This window comes from Nannospalax galili, unplaced genomic scaffold, assembly GCF_000622305.1.
Source record: "Nannospalax galili isolate Female #2095 unplaced genomic scaffold, S.galili_v1.0 scaffold139, whole genome shotgun sequence".
In the NCBI taxonomy this organism is placed as follows: Eukaryota; Metazoa; Chordata; class Mammalia; order Rodentia; family Spalacidae; genus Nannospalax; species Nannospalax galili.
The window spans coordinates 7,922,911-7,940,848 of NW_008345884.1; the positions used below are offsets into that span (position 1 = coordinate 7,922,911).

Genomic DNA, 17,938 nt, shown 5'->3' on the forward strand with positions numbered 1-17,938 from the left:
AATATATTTTTTAAAAAGGTAATTTGGCAGTAGATACACTTTTAACTGTTACTGAAAATTATAGTTTTTGATTACTTTAAGTAAGGAACTCAATTAAGTATCATTAAAGTGCATAATTTTATTTAATTGGCACAATAACCCTATGAGGTAGAACTTATTAGTAATCATACTGTACATATAGAAAAACTGAGATGTAAAATTTAAAACTTGCCCAAGATTATCTATTAGTAGATAAAGTGTTGAGTTCAAACCTACACAAGAGTCCATGTTCTTAATCACTAAGCCAGTAAAACAGGTCACTAGGGCTGGAGAGATGGCTCGGAGGTTAAAAACATTGTGTGCTCTTGCAGAGGACTCAAGCTCAATTTCTCAGCAACCACACTGAGCAGCTCACAAAGGCCAGTAACTCCAGCTTCTAGGGGATCACCCTCTGGCTTCAGGGGATACCTGTACTCATGTGCACATACCCACACACATACACACATACACATAATTAAAAGTAAAACTAAATCTTTTATTTAAAAGGGGGGGGGGGACGTTAGATGAGAAACTTTCTATTAACTGACTCTGGCCGGTACTTTAAAAGGCCTACTTTATAATTCACAAGAACGAATATTGGTTATTTATTTATTTTGTGCTTATAATTGTGCTGACTCATAGACCAAACTAAACAGAGTGATTTATTGTGAGTTAACAAAACAGTAATTGATGGCAGTCCCTGGGTGTTGATCCACGGTCTAGAAAACACCTAAGAAACAGCAGATGCTGAAGGGAGCTACGACCAAGTCAGTAGGGACCGCTGGAGGCGGAAGCCTTAGAAGTGTGCACTGATGGGCCCGGAGAGCGGCAGGCCCTCTGTTGGCGGAACCTGCTTCCTACCGGAAGAGAACAGTGTCAGGAGCTGACCAAACCGGAACCCAGAGGGCCTAGCGGGAGACTGGAAGGCACGCCCAACGCAGGTGCGTTCCTAGCTCCGGAGGGGAGATTCTAATATTAGCCCAGTTTTCTCTGAATTCTTTTCCTCTCACTCTCGCAGGGTCCTGGACCCCTACAGTTTTCTCCCGTCCACTTCCTCCCCCGCGGTCCCCGACCCCCATCCCTGCCTGTCGAGGACACCGAGAAGATGGAGGCTGCAGTGGCCACAGGCTCTGGGCCCAGTGGCTTCGTGAAGGAAAGGAGGGGAAAGGAGGCCCCCTCCTGAGGGCCATACTGGGCAGGGCCCAGCCGAGTGGGGTCCGGGAGAAGCTGAGTCTGGAGAGGAAATGGAACCTGTGGAGACGGTGGAAGCTGAGCCTTGAGAGTCCTCAGTCTCATCCTTAAAGCGTTTAACAAGCGCTAAATCACTGGCTTGTCACCTTTTTAAACTAGGCAAGATGACATCATCTGTTGAAAGAATACAGATCTGGGAAATTGGAGGGAGGGGGCAGTTAAGACACTTGGAAATAATTTGCAGTTTCGGCCAAGGTAACGAAGAGATAGCATGTAATAAGTGCAATTTTATTGAGTTTTGTTTGTGCAGTGGAGGGGACTTGTACCCAGACACCCGTCACCCCACGTACCCCGCATTTGCCAGGCTTCCACTGTGCTTCATGCCCAGCCTTTAGTTAGGGTTTCAAATGGGAAAAAGTTCTATGAGTTCTGTTAAAGAAACAATTGTTAGCCGGGCATACTGGCGCACACTTTTAATCCCAACACTTGAGAGGCAGAGGCAGGCGGATCTCTGAGTTCAAGGTCAGCCTGGTCTCCGTAGCGAATTCAGGCCAGCTGGGGCTACAGGGAGACCCTGTCTCAAAAAGACCGGAAAAATAAATAAATAAATAAATAAATAAATAAAAAACTTGGTAGAATCAGGGTAAATTAAAATGCATAGCCTGGTTCTGAGACAGAACATGAGACAGAACTGGTAAAAATCGGTTTTTATTTAAAACAGGAAGGACTAAAAGGAAAACAAAAATTGGACATGGGAGACTTTTTAAATACTTCAGATTGTCCTGTAGTTTAAATAACAACATCAAATAGTGATTTTTGTTGTTGTTGTTGTTCTCCAAAGAATTTTACTCTATCATGGGAGGCTGCTATAATTATTTTTCCACCATAGGGATCATTTTATTTAAGGAAATTTAAATACAACTTTACTCAAATATGTGATACAAAGTTGAGACTATTTCACTAAATGAAGTACACAAACAAAATTCGAATTTTTAAACCATGCCAAGGAACGTAAAAAAGAAGGAAGTGGGCTTTCTTGATGGCTATTGTCAGGCATCTCTGTTTTGGTGCATTTCCTTTTAAATAACAATAGGCCCACCAAACATTTATTTTGAGTAATTCCTTCAGGAATTTTACTTAACCTTTACTTTGGACTAGTTCATATCCCATACATTGGCTTTTTTGCCTAATCTGGAATAGCTGTATTTCAAATTTGTATTTCCCCATCCTTTTTGCTGGAGAAAAGTCTAATGTCAAATATTTTATACTTGCATATTGTATTAATCTTGATTCTACTAAGATACCTTCCCATTCCTACAGTTAAATGCTGGCTACTTTGCAAAAGTCAGGTTCTTCATCCTGAGTGAATAGACCTTTGGGACTCTGAAGCACTTTTTAAATATTTTATTTACTATTTTTATTTTATGAGGGTATTGCCTGCGTGTATGTAATTGTACCCATATCATGCAATGCCCACAGAGGTCAGAAGAAGGTCTTGGAGCTCCGGGAACTGGAGTTATGGATGGTTATTAGCCTCCATGTAGGTGCTGGGAATCGAACCTACGTCCTCTGCAAGAGCAGCTGAGTCATCTCTCTAGCCCCTCTGAAACATTGTTTATGATTGGTTCCATAGGACTTAAACAGAAACTTTTTATTTTAGCAGTTAGCTAGTTTTTGCTAAAAGTTAATCTTAAAAAATGGAAAAGCATAGAAATACAGAAATATTTCATGAGTATATCAATTTCTATACATGATTTATTTAATAAACATGTTACCAAACAAAATATGAAGCATAAGCAGACTAACAAAATATTTGCAGCATAACACAATGTTTTGCATCTTAAATGGAAAATACATTTAAGAGTCATGCCTCTGATTTAATACTACTCAGATTTCAAGTCCAGCTGGACTGATAGCAAAGAGATGAATATTAGACAGTGGCATTATTAGATTTTATTAACTATTAGGGTCAAATAATTTCTATGTATGCATATATAACCATACAAATTTTAGACATGATTAAAGCAAATGTGGCTGCAGTGGTAAGGACTGAAGAAAATTTAATCCATTTGACCACTGCTCATAGTGAGTATAATAAAAATTCTCCCAAGTGAAATGGAGTTAAAGCAGGTAGAATGCAGTGCAGAAGCTTTAGTGTCTGAATTATGGCCAGTGTTGTAATGCTTAATGTTGCCTACTCTTCATTATTTCAGACATGGATCACAGCGATGAAGGAAGTAGGAAAAAGACAAACAATGTGAATCTTGACAAACTTATAAATGACTTCTCACAGATAGAAAAGGTATGTGAAGACACATCAGATGGCAAATGACTAGGGAAAATGGAGAAGACCTTATCAGTGGGAGAAATTGAGAAGAAAAATGTATCAGAAAAATGAGCCAGATACAAATAATAAAAATGTATTTTGCTAAACCCTTTCTCATGTTTTTAAAACCTGAATTTTTAGAGTAATTTTTATTTATTCTTTGATAATTTCATACATACATACATACAATATATCCTGATCATATCCAACTAGAATTCCTCCGAACTCCTCCTAGTACAGTAGTTCCTCCTCTTCCTCCTCCTCCTTCTCCTCCTCCTCCTTCTCCTCCTCCTCCTTTGCTTCTTTTCATAACCCACTGAGTCCAACTAATACTGTCTGCATGTGTATGAATGTGGAGCCATCCACCAGAACATGATCAACCTACCATCATCATCCACATTCTGGAAAAAAATTGCTCCCCTTCCCCTAGGTAATCAGTTGGCAGTAGCTCCTTAGCTACAGATAGAGCCTCCTGAGGTCCTCCCCCATCCATTCTGAAATGTTGATCTTGTGCAGACAACCACAGCTGCTATGCAATCGTCCATACAACAGCCAGTCGTGTTCAAAAGACTGTTTCACAGTACGCATCCATATCCTCTGGCTCTTACATTCTTTCCACCCCCTTTTCCACAATGCCCTTTCTCATTTTGACTCATACTAACATATCAAAATGTTCCTAGGGCAAGGGAACAAATAATTGATGTAGTTTTGCCAGAATTAAAGGGACTATATATACCTGAATGCCCAGGATGTCCATATGCCCATAAACTCAAAAATAGTTGTAATGAGAAGTAGATTCACATTTCAGTCTCCTACCATGATAATTACTTATAATATGTTATAAGTATGTGTTGCATTTTCCCCTATTCCTATCCTCTTTTCCTTCTGATATGCCTAACACTTGGGTTTTCTTAGCCCAGAGAGTATCATAGCAACAGAGAAAAGAAATATTGTTTGAGAAAAGAATCAGTAAAATATGTTTGGAGGTTAATTTGAAAATATATTCTTAAGCATTTTAAATAAAATAATTTTAATTTGATAATAGTATTCTGATATTTGGAGTCTTGTCTCTTAGAGATACATGAATGGTAATACAGATGAAGTGCTATAATGTCAGTTGCTTAATAGATGTTGTAAAATTAGAGAAGTAAATAGAGGTACAGAAAACACATGACTGGTCATGAATTGATGATTTTTGAAGCTACTTAAAGGATAAGAAAAAGGGGCTGGAGAGATGGCTCAGTGGTTAAGAGTACTGACTGCTCTTGCAGAGGACCTGGGTTTGAAGCCCAGCACCCACATGATGGCTAACAGCCATCCATAGCTCCAGTACCAGGGGATCCAACATCCTCTTCTGACCTCCATGGACATTGCACAACATGGGTGCACTTACACACGTGCAGGCAATACACTCATACACATAAAATAAAAATAACAAAATATTTTTAAGAATAAGAAACTACTTATATTGTTTACAAAGAGATATCACAATGTTTATTTATGGTCTGTTGTAGAAAAATAGAAACAGCAAAATTTTCCACAATAGCATATTCAAAACTGAAACCCAGTGCAGCTGTTAAAAAGAAAGAGGTAGATCTGTGATTTATGACATAATCTCCCAAATAACAGTGCTGAGTGGAGCAGTTAAGTGTTGAACAGAATAAATATGATAATAAAATAGTTTGAAAACAAGTATAAGGAATCATTTTTGTATTGTGTTGATTTGAGTTTTAAGTTTTTAGAGCTTTTGAGACAAAGCTTCACTATAGTGCCCTGGCTGGACCTAAACTGGGCTCAAGAGACCCTCCTGCATCAGCCTCCAGAGTGGCTGAGACTAGCAGCATCTACCATTATGCTTGGTAAATGCCTGTGATTAGCTATGGGACTGAAGTTTGAGTAATTGAAAGAAAGGGGCTCGAGTTAGGTCACATTTTATTTCTTGCTCATAATGGTTAGTCTGTTTTAATAATTCACCATGCACCCCTCACCCCTCGTGTGTGTGTGTGTGTGTGTGTGTGTGTGTGTGTGTGTGTGTATGTGTGTGTGTGTGTGTGTGTGTTTTGCTAGAACTAACCTAGGGAGCCTCATGAATGTGTACTCTATCACTGACCTGCCTCCTCAGTCCTACCATGCTACTGTTAAAAATATGGAAGTTGGCTTATTTAAACTTATATTACTGATTCAACTCTTAGACTTTCATATATTAAATGGTTTGTGTTTCCTTAGTCTTCATATTCTTAGCAAAAGAATGAAACAGAGGTTTTGATTTTGTAATAATATATACTTTCTTCTGTAGAAAATGATAGAAACCAATGGAAAGAACAATCTCCTGAATATTCAATTGGAAAAAGCTAATAGTTTATTAAAAGTAATGCAAACAAAAGAGGCCTCAGTTAAAGAAGGTTAGTTCTTTGCTGCCTAAAAAAATACTCATTCTAATGAAAATGCATTTTAGTAGTCCAGTGTCTGCTATTATACCCTGCATTTGTAAGAATTTTAAGGGCACATAAAACTTTTCAGACTGTCATCTCATTGTGTTCTCTTTCAGTATACCTCTAAAATATGTGAAAAAAACAGAAAACGGAAGAAGTTCAATAATCTACGTGAGGCTACTTGTGAGAAATGGCAAATTGAAGGCTCAGTACAGGCCTATCAAATCATGTAGGGAAAAAGCTGAATTCCTACTTCATAATTACACAAAAATTAATATAAGATGGGTCAACAATTTTGGTGTTAAAAATAAAGCTATGGACCAGTAAGATAGCTCAGTGGGTAAAGATATCTGCCCTGCCACCAAGCCTGATGACCTGAGTTAGGTCTCCAGGACCCATATGGTATAATAAGAGAGCCACTCCCTAAAGTCCCCTGACTTCCATCTGTCACAGACATACGGACACATGCATACACACACACACACTCTTAAACAAAATAAGTAAAATATAATAACTTTTTCTTTCTTTCTTTCTTTCTTTCTTTCTTTCTTTCTTTTTTTTTTTTTTTTAAGACAGGGTCTCCTTGTAGCCCCAGCCAGCCTGGAACTCACTGTGTAGACCAGGTCGGCCTCAATTTCACAGAGATCTGCCTGTCTCTGCCTCCCTCTGGTGGCACTAATGGTGTTCACCATCATGCCTGACAATACTTTTTAAACTAGACACATATGTTTTCTTGCTGTGTCTAATGACTGGGCCCAAGAGCAACTATTCAGTTCACAGATCTTGCCTTCTAATACCTTTCTTAATAAAAAGAATTGGGTGATTGTAGGATTAGGGTTAAGTTTATAGTATAAGCTTGAAGTGTCCTGAGATTCCAAAAGATAACAATCAGAAAAAATAGCCAAGCGTGATAGCACATGCCTGTAATCCTGGCACACAGGAGACTGGTGCAGAAGGGTCATGAATTCAAGTCCAACTAAGGATACCTAGAGAGACCCTCTCTAATCTCTGAAAGTCAAAAAAAGGAAAGAGAAAGTAAACCCGTTATGATAGTACATGTCAAAAAATACTTGGAAGCCAGCTGAAAGAGCTCTCAATGACTAAACTGGAATTATTTGAGAAATAAAATAGTGTTGAATTATACCCCAAAGTGCAAAGTAAATAGCCGTAAATCTACTTTTATAAATAAATAAATATTAAAGAGGAAACAGATCTTCTAAGTGCCAGAATTCCAAACATCTTTAAGTAGATAATTTGTTCTCAAGTAGGTGGACCTCATCCACACTGATTTAGTGTGAGCAGAGTAATTTCCTTTTCTGTAGGAAAGTACACAGCATAGCAAGAGTGGGGTATGTCTACACAGTGCTGAAACCTCAAAACCTGACAAACCCTACCCGGTGTCAACAGCAAAAAGCCACATGATCAATGTTAGTAATCAAAAGTGATACATTGTTAATAATGCATACCTTTGATATAATACATGAAAATGATTTTACTTAGTAAGTTTCCTCCCCATTGCTACAACCCGAGACTCATCATGAGATGAACATCATCACACAAATGACCACAGAAGGACATGACAAAATATTTAATATTTTACAAAACTGTCAAGGTCATAAAACTAAGGAAGCCAAGAACTATTATAGCAGAGAAGCCTAAGGAAACATGGCAAATAAGTAAGAAGTGGAATGGTAGGTAAGCTCCTAAAACAAAAGCAATAAAGACTAAGCAAATCTGAATGAAGTGTGAGTTTTAGCTAATAATAATATGTCAGTACATTAGTTCATTGGTTGTAACAAATACAGCCTACTAATGTAAGGTGATAGTAATAGAGGTAAAACTGGGCATGATGACATATGCCTTAATCCCAGCTCTTAGAAAGCAGACTGGCAGATCTCTGACATCAAGGCCAACCTGGTCTACATAGGGAGTTCCAAGCCAGCTGCTGATCCAAGAAGATCCTGTATCAAATAATAATAATAGTAATAATAATAATAGAGGTAACTTGTTATAGGATATATGTGTTAACTATCAGTAATATCTTTGCAGTTTTTCTGTACATCTAAAATTTTATTGACTATCAAAGATGAAACCACAAAAAACTAAAAAATTGTATTTATGATAGAAAAGCTTTTCTAAGTGTGTGGTACCATATGTCAAAATCATAAAAGATATTATTTTATTTTGAATTTGTTAATGAATAGACATTTAGGGGACAGTTTTTAATTTATAGAAAAAATGGAAGTGCATAAAATTCCTATATATCTCTGACACTTCCAATTTCCCTGTCAGCAATGTTTTGCATTTGTTTGGTACATTTGTTACAACTCTTGAAGTAATATTAATAGATTATTATTAACTAAAATCTAGAGCTTAGTGCTTGCTTTTTGTGTCATTCATTTTCTGCATTTTGATAAATACATAATGAAACTATTACACTATTACAGCATCACATCAGATATAGCTTCACTGCCCTAAAAATCCTCAGTGCTCTCCTATTCATCCCTCCTTCCAATCACCCTTCTAAGCCCCTAAGTCACTGATCCTTTTACTATGCATAGTTTTGCATTTTCCAAAATGTCAGGTAGTTGGAATCATGACATACAGCCTCTTCACACTGCTTCTTTGACTTTGTACTTAAGGTTCCTCATGTTTTTATGGCTCAATAACAAAATTATTTTATTATATTTTATGGAAGTACCACAGTTTATTCATTCTCCTATTAAAAGGCACATTGGTCTCATGCAAATTTAGCTGTTTTGAATACAGCTGCTCTAATTCCCTATACCAGGTTTTTGTATGGGCAGAAGTTTGTACTCACTTAGCTAAATACCAGAACATAAGTTTTGGATCACATAGTAAGAGTAGTCACGATGGTAGAATTAGCACTGAGGACTAAATACTGGCAGAAGCTTTTCTATATTGTGTTAGTCATTTCTCCATGCCTGTAACAGATACCTGAGCTAAATCAACCTAAAAAGAAGAAAAGTCCATTTGGATTTACAGTTTGTGGGATTTCAGTCCATGACCATTTGCCCACATTGCTATGGCCCTGTCACAGCACATGATGGCATACACAAGGCAGAGAAGGCATAGAAGCCTCATGCCTAGATGTGAAAGGTCCCACAGCCTCCTTTGAAGGAAAGCCCTGTAACCCTGATATCTTGCCAGACTCCTCTTCTTAAAGAGTAGCTCCATGGCTGAGGACCAAACATTCAACCCAGGAGCCTCTGGGAGACTTTTCAGGTCCAAGCTGTAACAATGCTTTAAAAGCACTTAATATCTTAATATTTCAAACTACTGTATGAAATACTTATTAATATGCATTGCTAGTTAATATTAGATGCTAAATTTGAGATTTAAAAATGTGTCAATTATGTACTAAATTATGTAAGAAATAGCTTAATAGTCAAGAAAATTTTAATAGTACACTATTCTTCAAATTACATAGTATAGTAGAAAAAGTAACGTGGATTAAAGTTTGCAAAGAAAATGAAAAGCTATTCTCTAAATCATTGAATGGTATTCTGTCTTATGCAGAATTCCTTATGTAGCTAATTGCTTTTGTGGAAAATTGTGGCAAGCCTGCCATCTTGTGTTCAAATTTTTAGAATACTTTCTTTTTTGAAACATCCAATATGCTAAGGGTTACAGGATGATTTCAATTTGCTGATTATTAAGGTAACTTTGGCTACCATATTTCAATAATTCCTATATTAATTACAGTAAAAGACATAAAAATAAGTAATGATGGAGAACATCTCTTTATTGTAAGTGGCACAGTAGCATATATTAAGCAGGTTATCAGCTAATACCTACCAAACAAATTTCCCATCATTCTATTACTGGGAGAAAGGAGAACACACTGGAACATTTTGTGTGAGCAGGTAGTGGGAACAGAAGAGCAAGAGAGTGAAAGGCCACCAAAGTGAATTTATATCCTCAGGCTTTTAACGTTTTGCAAAACACTTTAATCTTTCTCAGCATGATTGAAGAAAGGACATAAAGGCTGAATGCAGAGCCTCTAATTAAAACCTGAAACACTTTGTTTCCTCCCTTCACAATATTGAAACTTTCGTTCAGACAACAAATATGCCTTCTTTTCAGGCCACAGCTTCACCACTAATCCAGCTCCTGCTCTGGCTCACTTTAGTCTTGCCTATCTAGCCCAGCCACCCAACAGACATTTCCAGATTGCCTTCTGCAAGCCACAATTGTAAAAACTAAGAGAAATGGTGAACAAAGTGTAAAATAGTCTCTGGTGTTATGGAGCTCATGTCCAAGCACACTGATAACAGCTCAGAAAGCCCACCACTATTGTTCCATGTCCAAGGCTTGGTGGCTGTTGATAGTGGTAATGAAGTGTGAGTGTTTATGTCAGGGCCTAGCTTTTACAAAAGTTTTACCATTATGTCTGAAGCCACATGCACAGAAATTGCTGATTCCTTAAATCGCTGTCATTGGATTTTTAATCTTTTTATAGTCATCTTTTTACCCAAAGATGTGTTATGAGTGCAAAGAGAAGCGTCAGATGCCTACTCTGTAGGCATGGCCCTACATGGGCTATGGCCCTCCATGTTTGAACAACACTTGGTGTAATTTGATTCTGATTTCTTAGAATATGCTTTCATGGAAGAGTTGAGTGGAAATTCCCTTCATTATTCCCCAGACACATCCAGGTATGAGACACTTTGAGGGAAGGCATTGCTAAGGGACCTGGGGCAATCTCTACTGTACTGTGCCTTAGAGAACTCTACTATATGTTGGAATTCATTTCACAGAAAAGATGATTCACAAGTACTTATATATTGTAGTTTACTTTGAGATGTCTGATTGCTTTATTATTAAGATCTCAAATTTTTCAGTTAAATGGTGTTTCTGTTGCTTCAACTGAGAGAACTCCAAGATTATTTTCAAATAAATGTATTTTTTTATTTTTTAGAATGCACTTCTCTTCATAATATGATAAAAGGGCTACAACAAACTATTCAGTATCAACATAATTTGAAAGGTAAGTTGGGGAAAAACATTTTTAAAAGCATGGTTTTGAGGGGCTGGGGAAATAGTTCACTCAATTAAGTCCTTGCATGAATTTGCTCCTTAGAACTCATTTTAAAAAAATAAAAAGAGCAAAAGAAAGCCATATGTGGTAGAACCACTTGTAATTCCAGAGCTGTGGAGGTAGAGACTGGCCGATCCCTGGGGCTCAGTGGCCAGCTGAACTAGCATACTTGGCAAGCTCTAGGCCACTGGAGAGACAGTGTCTCAAAACACAAGGTGACGTACATTGCTAGCAGGAATATAACGCAGCTGATATAAAAAACTGGTGGTTACTCAAGAAAATTAGATATAAAATTCCATTTGACTTGGCAATTCCCCTCCTAGATATATACAAAAAGGATAAAAAGAAGAGATTCATAAGTTTTTGTACACTAATATTCATAGAAGTATTATTCACAAATGCCAAAAGGTAGTACAAATGCCTTTATACTCAGCATTCAGGAGACAAAGGCGGGTGGATCTCTGTGAGATCATTGAGGCCAGCCTGGTCTATATGGTGAGAGGCCAGCTGTGGCTCCAGGGAAACCCTGTCTCCAGAAGTGAAGAAAAAAAAAAATGGAAGTAACTGGCTGCAGTTCAGATACCCCAAGCATCCAGGTATTAGAGACTTGGTCTCTAGCTCATAATGGTACTCAGTATTGACATAACCATCAAGAAGTGGGAGAAAGTTAGAACACAGAGAGGACTTCCTTTAAGAGACTATGGAACCCTTGTCTCTTTACCACAATCGGCCTCATGTGGTAAAAACTTTGCCTTGCCATGCATGTCCATCATGTTCTACCACAAGCTCAAAGCAGTAGTCCAGTCAATCCTGAACTGAAACTTATAAGACTGTAAGCACAAATGAGCTTTTCCCCCTTTATAAGTGTCTGTTACAATAACCAAGAACTGAGTAACATATGGCCTTCAAAGTCCATCAACGGGTGAATGGATAAGGGGCTAGAGTGATGGCTCAGTGGGTAAGAGTCTTGCTGCTCTAGGGGATCTGATACCTTCTTCTGACCCCCAAGGGCACCTGCACACATGTGTACAAATACACATGCAGATCATACATGCATACATAAATAAAAATTAAAGTAAATCTAAATATACATAAATAATAAATTAGGAATATATATGTGTATATGTATATGCTGAAATGTTGTTCAGCCTTAAGTGTAATGAAATTCCAATGCATGCTACAACATGAATTTAACTTGGAAACATTATGCCAAGTGAAATGAACCAGCAAAGGACAGATATGATTCACTTATATTTGGCATCTGGAATAGTCAAATTTATAGAGACAGAAAGCAACTGTGGTCACCAGGGGCTAGAAAAAGGAGAGGGGAAATTATTGTTTGGTGGACACAGAGTACATACAGCAGGAAGATGCTAAAAATTTCTGGGAGGGAAGTAAAGATGATTGCACAACAATATTATGCTTACAGCTACTCAACTGTACATTTTGAATGGCTGACGTGGTAAATTTGGTGTGTACATTTTATCACCATAAAGTAATTGCTAGACAATAAACATACAAAACTGAATGATAAAGGAAAGAAAGCCCAATAGCTGTTAGAGAGATTGAAATCTTCTAAAAACTGTACTCTTTAAATTCTAGAATTCTGTTAATAGTGTATATTTCAACTTGAAAATTTATCGTATCTCCATAGCTTAAGAATCCTATACAATAGAGGGGAAAAACAAAAAACATCTGTGGGTTTTGTTAATCAAAGCATACGGTATTTTGTTTTGTTGAAAATATCTTCATATTTTTTATATTTTTTTCATTTGAACTCAGGTTGCCAGGCTTTGTTTAATCCTTGGGCTGAAGGGATGGCTCAGTGGATAAAAGCACTTACCACATGGTTGCTCCGAGTTTTGGCTAAAACCATGTGTGATATCTGTTCTTATTGGTTTGCTATCTGATGCGTCCTCCGTCTAGGACCTCCGCAGACTGGGAACCCTCTGAGGGTAGGGGGTAAGAAGCACTTGCCACACAGCCTGGCAACCTGAGTTCAATCTCCAGAACCCAGATAAAATGCCAGATTCAGTGATGTGCATCTGTAATCTCAGCATTCTATGACAAGATGGGAGGCAGAGACAGAAGAACCAGCTAGAAATTCACAAACCAGCTAGCCTGCCGTATGCAGCATAGCAACAGAAACAGCAAGGGAGATCTGTCTCAAAACAAGGTGGAAGATGGGAACTGACCCCCGAAAACTTTTCCTTTGGTTTCCATATGTGCACTTGCACATGTACATGCACATGCACCCAAAATAAATAAATAAATAAATTAATTAATTAATTAATAATGTGATCCTTTAAGAGATAACATTTGATTTCTGTGTCTGATAGTGAACTTTGAAAACTAATTGATTTTAGAGTTTTGTTTTGTTTTGTTTTGTTTTGTGACAGGGTCTCACTGTGCAGCCCAGGCTGGCCTTGAACTCTCAAGTCTCCTGTCTCAGCTTCCCAAGTGCTGGAATTAAAAGCATGTGCCAGCATGCCTAGCTTTTATGTTAGACTTTTACTTTAATTTTAGTGCTATGGTTTAATATGGTTTAATATTCCATAAGAGATTTTATTTCCAAGTCCTCTCAACATTAGTATAAAAAAAAAACAAATCTTCCTGAATTTATCAAATGATGCTCAAAGACCTTAATAATTTGTTATTCTTGTTTTTAAATTTTTTATTACATTCATTGTGTGTGTGTACATGCACCTGTGTGTCCATGTGTACCCATGTCATGGTGTACATGTGGAAGTCAGAGGATAACTTGTGGGAGTTGGTTCTCTTCTTCCACCATGTGAGTCCTAGGGATCGAATTCAAGTCAGCAGGGTTATCAGTAAGTGCCTTTCCCTGCTGAGCCATCTCACTGGTCCTCACTGTTTTGTTTTGTTTTGTTTTGTTTTGTTTTTTTAACAAGCTCTTGACTGTATTTGTAGCTGAGGTTACAGAGGAGAAATGTATAATAGGATGTTGCATAATGATAGGTGGTTAACCAGGAATTGATTAGTAGGACCCAGCCTAGAATTAGCAACAAAGCTACATGTTCCCATATTCCCAAAGATAGCTGCTTTAAAAAATAAAGTTGGAGTCAGGCGTGGTGGTGCACGCCTTTAATCCCAGCACTCGGGAGGCAGAGGCAAGCAGATCTCTGAATTCAAGGCCAGCCTGGTCTACATAGTGAGTTCCAGGACTTCTGGGGCTATAGGGAGACCCTGTCTCAAAAAGACCAAAAAATTTAAAAAATTAAAAAAAAAAAAAGTTGGGAGCAGAACTGGGAAAATGAACAGCAGACCCCAATCTTATCTAAAGGAATATTGACAACTGATTGCTGCTAGCTGAGGAACAGCTGACCTTCCTAAAACAAAGACCTCTAGATAGGCTGACTAGATTCACCAGATGGAGAAGTAGTGGGGAATGGCTGGGGGTGCCGACAATACAGCAGACAGTAGCAGGGATATTAGAGTATAAGGGCTCTAGTGGGGGAGGGAGGCTATGGGAGGGTGCCATCTGAGAAGTGGGCATATAGTTGAATAAGATGGTTTGGGATGGTCTGTGTTATACACACACACACACACACACACACAAATCAAATTTTTAAAAATATATTATATTTGAGGCAGAAGCATGGAAATTTACATCATGTTAATTAGTAGAGGTGATAAACATTACCATTGAAATCTACCCGATGACTTTATAGACATACACAGGTGCCAAGGATCCAAGTGCAACCAATTATGACTAGTAATAATCAGATACATACAGATTAGAGATGCATGTGCCAGAGATGCATGCGCCAAAATCTCAGTGTTAGTAGAAAAAACAGTGAGTCTTTCTGCAAGGAACAATATATTCTAAAATGAAATGGAGATCTTTTTTAAAGGTTAAAAGCTCATTCAATTTTATGTCTTACAGGGCTTTTACTGAGTTCAATATTGTATAACTGTATTAATTCATCTGTGAACCTAGAAACTTACAGCCACTTGTGAAACAGATGTATTCTTGCTCTGGAGTGTGTTACTGAATATGTTAAAACTGTAATGAAATGCTTCTTCTAATCATGTAGTTATTAATTTTTTTAATTAAAGTTGGAGTGAGTCCAGACTCTCCATTTGATTTGCCACAATGCCTATAGGACTGGATCCTCAGAAGTCAAATAGGCATATTTGCCTCTCACCATTCCTTGTCCTTAAATGCCAAAAAGAAGACAGGGAAAAGCAGTTGAAGAATAGACTTTTTTCACTTCCACTGAACCCTTCCAGCCACAGAGCTAGCTAATTAGTAGTCATGGAAACTTTTTGTTTACCAATCAAAATTTACTATAGAGTGTTTAAAATATGTCCCGAAAGCATTAAGATACCATGTTCAGTTGCCCAAACCTGGAAGCTAACGGGCAAAGGCTCTTTCTCTCCCTTCTGTCTCCTCCTCCTAACTTCCTCAGTCATTCACTTCCCTAGTGACTCTGCCTTCTGAATAGTTCTCATAGCCCCTGCTTTTTCCTTTTACCTCCACTGCTTTCCTGTTTTTTGCTTTCTTGATCTATCCTTACTAATCTACTTGCTTCTAGAGTCAAAGCCTTCTCATTCATTCTCCACATGGTCAGATAATCTTTTTATGCATATATTAGCATATGTTAATTTTAGCATATATTACTTATATATACTAATGACTTCATCATGACATTTGTAATCTTGTCTGTAGTGTATTTTTTAATATTTTATTTTTTTATTTTATGTGTATAAATGTATTGCCTGCATGTATGTAAGTACACTTGTGTTGTGCAATGCCCACAGAGGTCAGAAGAGGGCATTGGATCCCTTAGAACTGGAGTTACAAACTGTTGTTAACCACCATGTGGGTGCTGAGGACTGAACCCAGGTCCTCTTCAAGAGCAGTCAGTGCTCTTAACCACTGTGCCATGTCTCCAACCCCCTATATAGTGTATTTTAATCATATTTAACCCTCATTACCCTCATTTGTCCCTTCTCACTCCCCCAGATCTTTCTTTCCTCAACTAGTCCCTCTTCTTTACTGTTTGGATTTGTTTCTGTTGTTATTGGGGGTGTGTTGTTCTTTGTTCTGATGACCCAGTGAATTACGTTAGGACTGGTTACAGGAGCATGACAGAGGGGTTATATGCAGGAGTATATGCACCTTACCAGTGGGCATACCATTGAACAAAATGTCTCCCTCTCCTGCAGTGACCATTCATTGCCTATAGATACTCTGGGAGCTGGAAAGCCTCCTGAACCCCTCCCCACTCCATGACATTGATAGGCCCAATCTTGTGTAGTAGTGTGCAGGTAGTCAAAAATATTGTGAATTCAAGAGTTCAGTGGCCATGCCTTGGCATGCAACTCTAATTATTTCATGACTTTACATTTCAGTATTCTTTGACTATTCCCTGTAACATAAAAAATTCAAAGTCATTTATATAGAATATGTCCTGCTAGGTAATATAATTTGAATTCATATAGTACCTTTTCTTTACACTTTAACTTTTTCTATTCTGAAAAGTGTGTGTGTGTGTGTGTGTGTGTGTGTGTGTGTGTGTGCATGTGTGTAGTTCAGAGGACTACTTATAAGATTCAGTTCTCTTCTACCATGTCTCAGGAATCATACTCAGGTAATCAGGCTTAGCAGCAAGTGCTTTTTCCACTGAGCCCTATTGCCAGGATATATATATTCACCTTGGACTTTTTAAGACAAGATCTTACTCTGTAGCCAGGCTAGCCTGGAACTTGAAGCAATCCTTCTGCATTAGCCTCCCAAGTGTGGGATTTATGCTCATGAGCCAGATTCTGAAATGGCTTCACTCAAGCCCATTCTCTTCTGTACCATGTTCTCTCTGAAATGCCATGCCCTGATATAAAACAATTCTTGCCACTAAAATCTCAGCTCAGAGGAGAGTCCACTTCTCCAGAACTTTACCTAGTTTTGGGCTGACTGAGGCTTCTCACAGTGTTCCCTACACACTGCCATTGCAGAGCAATTGTCATATAGCCACTTACACAGCTGTCTCATCACTGGACTGTGAGTTCTGTGAGGACCAATAAATTTGTTTCTACAATCTCAGTGTCTACAGTGCTGTATGCATGTTTATTGACACATACATGAATAGAAACTTGATTGTTATACATTCCCTTAGTAATTTTAAAACCCTATGTTAAAACCCTAATCAAAAATATTCTTTGATTATTTTTACACAGATGAAAATGAACAACTGAAAAGAAATGCTGATCTTTTGACAGAGAAGTTAAAAGCTCACGAGCAGGTAAGTTTATATAAGCCTTTGTATTCAGTCAAGCCCTTGAAAACCATTTGTTTATTCAAATTAGAAATGGGCTGGGGCATGAGAGCTGGCTCAGACTTTAAGAACTTTGGCTGCTTTTGTGGAGGACCCAGGTTCAGTTCCCAGCACCCCCATGGCAGCTAACACCTGTTTATAACTTCTGTTTTGGGGGATCCGATACCCTCTTCTGACCTCCATGGGCATTTCATGCACGTAGTTCACATACACACATGCATGCAAAATAATCATATACATAAAAAGAGGGATGGAGACAGTGTCTTTCAAGCATGGAACTCTCGGTATGTTAACCAGGTCTAGTGGATGGACTCATACTAAAGGACACAAATTGGACTCTATAGGCTTTATTATCTATACATATATTATATATATGTATATATAATAGAGCACTCTAAATTGGATTGGGGGCAATAAGGAGAGCTACGGATAGGGGAAGGGATCTAAATATCATCAAATTATATTGTATTAAAATCACAAAAATTCAATTAAAATTTTTTAAATGATAATTTTTAAGAATTGTTTAAAAGAAACAGGCTGCATTTATTAATAAACACCACCAAAATTTATATGTATATAAATATAACACAGAGTTTTTAAAACTCTTTAA

The 17,938-nt window shown here is 37.8% G+C and overlaps 1 protein-coding gene across 1 annotated transcript in view; it reads left to right on the forward strand.

The window, feature by feature from the left end:
* Nucleotides 1-3,424: 3,424 nt before the first annotated feature.
* The window catches only part of Ccdc152 (coiled-coil domain containing 152), a 29,502-nt gene continuing 14,988 nt past the window's right edge, over nt 3,425-17,938 (forward strand). The window contains exons 1-4 of the mRNA XM_008842106.2: nt 3,425-3,511; nt 5,832-5,937; nt 10,910-10,978; nt 17,231-17,295. Of these exons, the coding sequence (XP_008840328.1) occupies nt 3,425-3,511; nt 5,832-5,937; nt 10,910-10,978; nt 17,231-17,295 (327 nt within the window). The remainder of the gene's footprint in view (nt 3,512-5,831; nt 5,938-10,909; nt 10,979-17,230; nt 17,296-17,938) is intronic.